A 7,026-nucleotide genomic window follows, 5' to 3' on the forward strand; every position below is an offset into this window, starting at 1 on the left:
TTAAAAGTAGCCTAATTTAGCGGGAAAACGTAGGCCTTGTAACCCTACCCTTAATAGTAAAAATAAATAAATAAATAAAACTTTAGAACTGCTTTTATTTTAATAACAAATAGGTAGGTGTTTTTCAGTTAATTTCAAAATTTCAGATGTTGTTGGATTAAGAAAAAATGTATGAGGTAGTATTATTTAAGTCACATACTGTATGTATCTAGGTGAACAGTGTTCAAAGCCATTTACATGCTATTGTGTTTGTGAATATGAATATCTTGGTGAGAATTCATGTGTATTTTTTGGTGATTCTGAAATGGCTTATGGATTAAAAAATAGCTAAAAGAAAGGAGGCCAAGGGAGTCTGCAGGAGAATGAATGAATTAGTCAAGGGTCAGTGATGATTCTCATTAAAAACAAATTACTGATGTTGAGAAGGGACAGCTGTGTGACTGGGGTCTAATAGTCCAGCCACTCCAGCTAAAGACTCAAAGCCAGTCCACCCGCCCCACACTCTGCCAACCACCCAACACCCCCCACCCTTCCCCATCCCATAACCCCCTGGGAGTGCTGTCAACCTGGCAGATGGGGGGAGACAGGAAGTGGCAAAGACAAGACCCCCTCCCACTGGGACCTCAACTGAAATAAAGCAGAGGTGAAAAGGGGGTATTGGGAGAGTGACTACAGCAGGACGAGCGGGAGAGGATGAGAGAGAAAGAATGAGGGTGGCACATGTATGAAAATTAGCCTATCTGTTATTTTCATCGACACTCCCTTCTTTAGAAATATGCCAAAAAAATCTAAAGAACTCAACCTAGTATGATGGGAACATAAATAGTTGTTTCTGTGTATGTGAAGTTTGTGTAGATGGAGTTAACAATTGATTGACATGCATATATGCAAGTGAGACTCACCAGGTACCATCCCTGTGAGGGAGGGTGTGGAGTAACTACCCTGCCCAGTTGGAGGAACATGAGGAGGGTAACCAGGGAGCGTGGTGCTGGCCAGGTCGCGACCTGTAAAGATAAAAAGAGCATTTCTAGCATGAATAGGATCAACTCCATAGGGAAGAGTTTATTGATCTGACTTCTCAGTGACTCGTTCCAATCACCACAACCCCTTATGAAGCAATTTCATCTATAATTGTTCCATAAACTAGGCTTTAACCTTTTTATCGGCTTGTTAAGTTGTGAGAATGTTTGAGGGTCCAAATCTTTACTCCAAGATCTCAACTATGCTTTAAAAAAATACAGTGTCTCAGACACCAATATTTTAACATTTTTAATAAATAATCACTGCCTGGCCAACTAAGATTTTGCTATGGAGATAAAGGTTAGTATCATTTTTGGTTGTACTACAGCACTGTGATTGGAGCACCATTTAATGTTGGTTTTGAGATCTGATTGAGTGTTTGGATCCGGAAATGGCGACGTGTGACGTCAGATTTAACAACCAGGTTCAAACTGAAAAATGTCCTATAGTGATGTCAACACATAAGTGTGTCCTGAGTTTCTATATGGAAATAAATAAAACAATGGCAAATAATAAAGCACAGATTTGATTCAGCTGGTAGTCAGACTCCCAGCACAAGTACGATATTTGCTTTTATATAGCTTAATAAACAAGAAATATTTACATTTTAGATGGTAGTATTACCATTTGCTTTGTATATTTTTGTTCCACATATGAAAAAAGTTCCTAAAGAAGCCAAAATAGAATTGACCATTGTTCATCTCCAAGCAGTATGCATTAATGCTCCTTCATTAATCAGTGGTTTAAATGAAACCTCTATATGTCAGGGATTCATCACAGTCACTTCAGTCACCATCCAGGATAATTACCCGATCACAGTCACCTGAGTTCTGATCACCCGCACCTGCTGTCACCAATCAAGCCACACTACAAATACACACACAGCACAGTCACTCACTGTCCGGTCTACCGTTCACTCCTACGAACTTCTCTGGACTCTCTCTGCCAAATTCTCCTAGAACGAATTACCTGCTGTTCCTCCCACGATCCTCCAACGACTCCTTGGAAACTGTTCCACGATCTCCAACGTAACCGGCATCCGATCCTCACCATCAGAACTCAGATAAGCACCCTGGAACCATTCACTGTGTTGACACTCACCTGCCTTTAACACACCTATTCCAGTCATCCCCTTACCCAGTCAATAAACCATCCTGATTTGCACTTACCTGTTGTGTCTGGCCTTGCTTTGTGACACTATAATACATGGTTTAATTAATCACTTTTAAAGTGATTCACTTGTCACCAGCTATTAGCGTATCAATGTAATCTGCAGAACACTTAAAAATCCTTACCACCAGGTGCATCGCTAGACTTTAGTGAAATACTGTCTCAGTACACTATGAATGATACATTAAAATATTACTAATATCACTGACTGACTAACAATTGAGATTAGATCTGAGACCTGAGAATCATTTTCCTTACAATATTTCAGCGTTCATGTCATGTGTGTTTTCTGTCAGTTTAGTATCAGAACTGGCGATTTGCAAATTAATACAGAATGAATCATTGCAGTAACCCAGCTAACAATTTTTGTGGTTCCCAGAACGTTTTGAGAATGTAAATATCTAGTTTTAATAGTTATTATTTAACAGTTTTTTTTAATAATTATGCTTACATTTATGACCCTTACTAACAAATTTTCAATTAAAGGCTAGTGTGATTTTTAAAGCTGACAGAAAGAGTTCACATTGCTAAGTGAATGAAGCATGGATCTATGCTGTAGCTTATTAAATCAGATAAGTGACATCTTACGAGCTTGGTAAACTAGCGACATCCTGTTTAACTATCCCGATTAATACAGCCATCTCACTTTATGTCAGATCACAAATCTGCCTTTGCCCCAGTAATAGGGCCTCTGGCATAATTATGCACTGATGTATGACAGGATCTGGTAGTCTCTACTGTTAGTGTACAACATACATGCCCCTGTCTCCCTCAGGCCTGATTCACTAAAGAAAGGGGCATATTCATAGGAACGAACAAGAAAATCAGGTCAGTGAAGTTAAAGTTTAAAATAATTATATCTTTAGGCACAGGTAACTGACCTGCATGTGACAACAATCAGTACCTTACAGATTGTCGATTAGAGTTCATTAAAAACAAACAAGGATGGATTAATAATAATACTAATGAGAGATTTAACTTGTCCATTTCACAATGATCATTGGGCAGTTTCTAAATGTAATTCTTTCTCGCTTTATCTCTCCTCTCTCTCTCTGTTATATGAATGTATAACTATATTAGGCTACATGACATGGCTGTCAGAGTGAATCATCTCTCAGTCTGCACATGGTGCTGATCTGTAGACTGCAGCCCATTCATCATAATAAACACCATCACACTCAGTTCATCCATCCCCTTCAACACAGCCACCGTTTAAGCCTCCGTAGGGCCTTTGAGGGGGAGGGGGCAAGGAGGGAAACTGAATACTTTATCAGAAAGTAAAAAGGGTGATAGAGAAGACGAAAGAAGGTATAAGAGACAGAGGCAAGGTGAAGAATAACTCAGGGACGGAGATTGAAAGAAGGGTAAAGTATGGAAAGGGAAACTGTTGTGCAACATGACTACTATATGACCTTTGGGTAAACACATTATTCAGTAGTTGCAGATTCTATGTTTGCAGGTATAAAGCAAATGAGATCTGAGTGGTCATAGGTCACATATCAGTCAAAAAGTATTATAAATATATACACAGAAAACAGCAAGTGTCTTTGAGTGAATCAATGGATTTATTCAAAAGTGCTAATTCATTCAGGAAAAACACAATGAATGTTGCCATTGTGTCAAACAAGTGATTGAATCATTCACTTAATTCGTGCTGATTCACAAAACATTCTTAAAAATAAAATTCTTCTTAACTTCTTAACTTTTTTCTTATTTTCTAAACTAAGTGTAAAGGTACAAATATTTTGTATTCCCAAAAACACTCTAAGAACCAGAATGTTCTTATCGATTGTTCTATAGACTAAACTTGATAATATTTTAAATTCATGAAAATAATGTTCTTAAAAATTATTGTAAATAACTTCTTAAAGTTAGGATAACACACAACTTGTCTTAAATTCTCAATAATAAGATTTATTCAATTTACTAAGTTTAATGAATTTATTGGGTTGTTTCAAATATTAAACATTAGAATGTAACACTATCTACATATAATACATATTTTTATTTATATATTTATTTATTTTTTAATTTTTTAAAGAAAAGACTAAGGTGTTATCTTATTGTACAGTATGACGGTTCTTGCCAAGGACTTGTATAAAAGCAATGTCATACTCGCAATCATGCAATATTTCAAATATTATGCCTTTGGCCAAATTGCAGTGATATTACTTAATATACTTTGTATTTTTTGTTTGTCTTTGTCAACTTCTTCTATTCTTTCTATATGGAAATGTGCAAGAGTAATTCCTCTGTTCAAAGGTGGAGATTCATCCGATGTGAACAATTATAGTCCAATTTCTATTATTTGTTCTATTACAAAAAGTTTTGAGAAACTTATTTGTAAACAATTATCTCTTTATATTAGGTCACCAAATACTCTATTGCCATTTCAGTCTGGTTTCAGACCCAACTTTTCTACTACTACTGCCCTTTTAAAATTCACAAATGGTGTGTTCTCATCCTTTGACAAAGGCCAAGCCACAAGTGACATTTTCATCGATCTTTCAAAGGCTTTTGATATGGTCAATCATTACCTTCTTCTCGATAATTTGTCTTCCATTGGTTTAACCAGAAATGCTCTTCTTTGGTTTAATGCTTATCTGCACAACAGGCGTTAGTATGTTGTATTCCAAGGTTTTCAGTCTGATTATTCGATTGTTGAAAAAGGTGTTCCTCAAGGTTCTACTCTGGGTCCACTACTTTTTTCTATTTTTATTAATGATTTATCTCAAATATGCTTAAATTGCTCTGTACATCTTTATGCTGATGACTGTTATTTACACCACTAATTCTGATTCATGCAAATCCACAATTCTTTACAATATGATTTTAATTTGGTTCAAAAATGGTTTCACAACAACATGCTTATATTGAATAAGAAGAAGACTTGCTGTATGTTATTGTCACGCCCCTGGACTCATTCTGTGTGTTTTTCCCTGACCCAGTTTTCCCATGTTAATTGTTTCATTATTTCCAGGTGTGTGTTGTCAATTACCCCATGTATTTAAGGTCCTGTCTGTGCTTTCTGAGTTTGTCTGGTATTGAATGTTCGTCTTTCCCCGCTACGTGTGTGTTCCTAGTTCCATTGGATGTTAATTAAAATCTGTTTGTTAGAAGTTTACTCCACATCTCCTCGTTCATCACTCCCTGCTCCTCACAGTAGCATTTGTGACAGAATACCAGACCAAAACAGTAACCTCTGTGTGTTCCCTCCGTTTTTTTTTTTTTCCATTGTGTCCATGGATCCCCTCTTTCACCCTGAATACCTCCTCCTCCTGCTGGAGCAGGGGGAAAAATCACTCGAGGGCCATACCAGACTGTTCCTGGTCCTTGTCCTGTGCGTTCTACTACGCCAGTTTAAACTTCACGTACAGAGCGCCGTCGTCCAAGGAAGGCCCTCGAACGAATTTCACCGCATTTGTGGAGTGCCCCCCCCCGGACCCAGTGCCCAGCCCACCATCTCCCTGCTGCGTGGAGCGCATGCTAGAGCCCACCGCTGACAGAGAGCCCGAGCTCGCTGCGGCCGACGAGCCGTTGCCGCATGGAGTGACAGAGCAACGGATCGCAGCAGAGCCGGAGCTGCAAGTGACGTCAGTCAAGGTGCGAGAGCTTCGCCCTCAGCCCACCATCAGCACGGTGCGAGCTCCGCGAGACTGCCATCCTCCAGCATTGCCAGGGCTGGAGTATCCCTTGACTCCACCTCCAGCCTCTAAGCCCTGGATTCCGCCTCGGGCCGTGGACCCGTCGGCTCCACCATGGCTCCTAGCTCCCTCCTCTCCGCCGTGGCCCGGCAGTCCACTAACTCCGCCGGGCTCCCTCGTCCCTCCGGCTCCGTCAGTCAAGGTGCGAGAGCCAGCAACAGAGCCCGCCATGAGGGAGAATGCCGCGGACACAGAGAGTGCAGAGTGGAGCTCCGCCCACTGCACCGCGGCTGAAGGGGAGCTGATTATACAGCTGGGACTACTGGACTTCGAGGAGGATCTTATAGACTGGGAAACAGAGCTGGAAGCCGACTTGCCCGCAGGTCCCGTCCAGCCCTGAGTGGGCTCCCGTTTCCCAGTCCAGCCCAGAGAGGGTTCCAGTCCCCAAGTTTAGCCCAGGGAGGGCCCCAATCCTAGAGTTTAGCCCAGAGAGGGCTCCATTCCCTGAGTCTAGCCCAGAGAGGGCTCCAGTCCCCGAGTTTAGCCCCGAGAAAGTTCCTGTTCCCATGTCTAGCCCAGAGAAAGTTCCTGTTCCCATGTCCAGCCCTGAGAGGGCTCCTGGTCCCAAGTTAAGCCCGGAGGCTCACAAATGCCTGTCCACCCACCCTCTCCTGCCTCCTCCACCGCTGTCGTCTGCCAGCCCCTCTGCTCGCCCTCAGCCCACCATCAGCACGGTGTGAGCTCCGCGGGACTGCCATCCTCCAGCGTCGCCGTGGCTGGAGTATCCCTTGACTCTGCCTCCAGCCTCTAAGCCCCGGACTCCGCCTCGGCCCGTGGACCCGTTGGCTCCACCATGTCTCCTAGTTCCCTCCTCTCCGCCGTGGCCCGGCAGTCCACTAGCTCCGCCGGGAGCGACGAGGTCTAGCATCGACCATCCTGCGCCTCGGGACTACACTCCTCCAGCTGTGCCTTGTCCCTTCGTCCCTCCGGCTCACTCAGGCTCCTTCATCCCTTCGGCTCCTCCTCAGTCTAGAGACCTGCGCGGATGGATTTTTGAGTCCCGCTCCTGCAAGATTCTGTCCCGCGCCCGCCCGCTCCCACAGAAATATATCTTATCTGGTCCCGCTCCCGCCCGCGACATTCATGTTTTGTCCCGCTCCCGCCCGCAAAAGCCCGCATAAAAGTAATCTAT

The 7,026-nt window shown here is 42.5% G+C and overlaps 1 protein-coding gene across 1 annotated transcript in view; it reads right to left on the reverse strand.

The window, feature by feature from the left end:
• Positions 1-7,026, reverse strand: part of pax5 (paired box 5) — a 68,510-nt gene that overhangs the window by 10,051 nt on the left and 51,433 nt on the right. The window contains exon 8 of the mRNA XM_016443513.1: positions 903-1,004. Coding sequence (XP_016298999.1) covers positions 903-1,004 — 102 coding nt within the window. The remainder of the gene's footprint in view (positions 1-902; positions 1,005-7,026) is intronic.

Source organism: Sinocyclocheilus anshuiensis, unplaced genomic scaffold, assembly GCF_001515605.1.
Source record: "Sinocyclocheilus anshuiensis isolate Anshui unplaced genomic scaffold, SAMN03320099.WGS_v1.1 scaffold85, whole genome shotgun sequence".
In the NCBI taxonomy this organism is placed as follows: Eukaryota; Metazoa; Chordata; class Actinopteri; order Cypriniformes; family Cyprinidae; genus Sinocyclocheilus; species Sinocyclocheilus anshuiensis.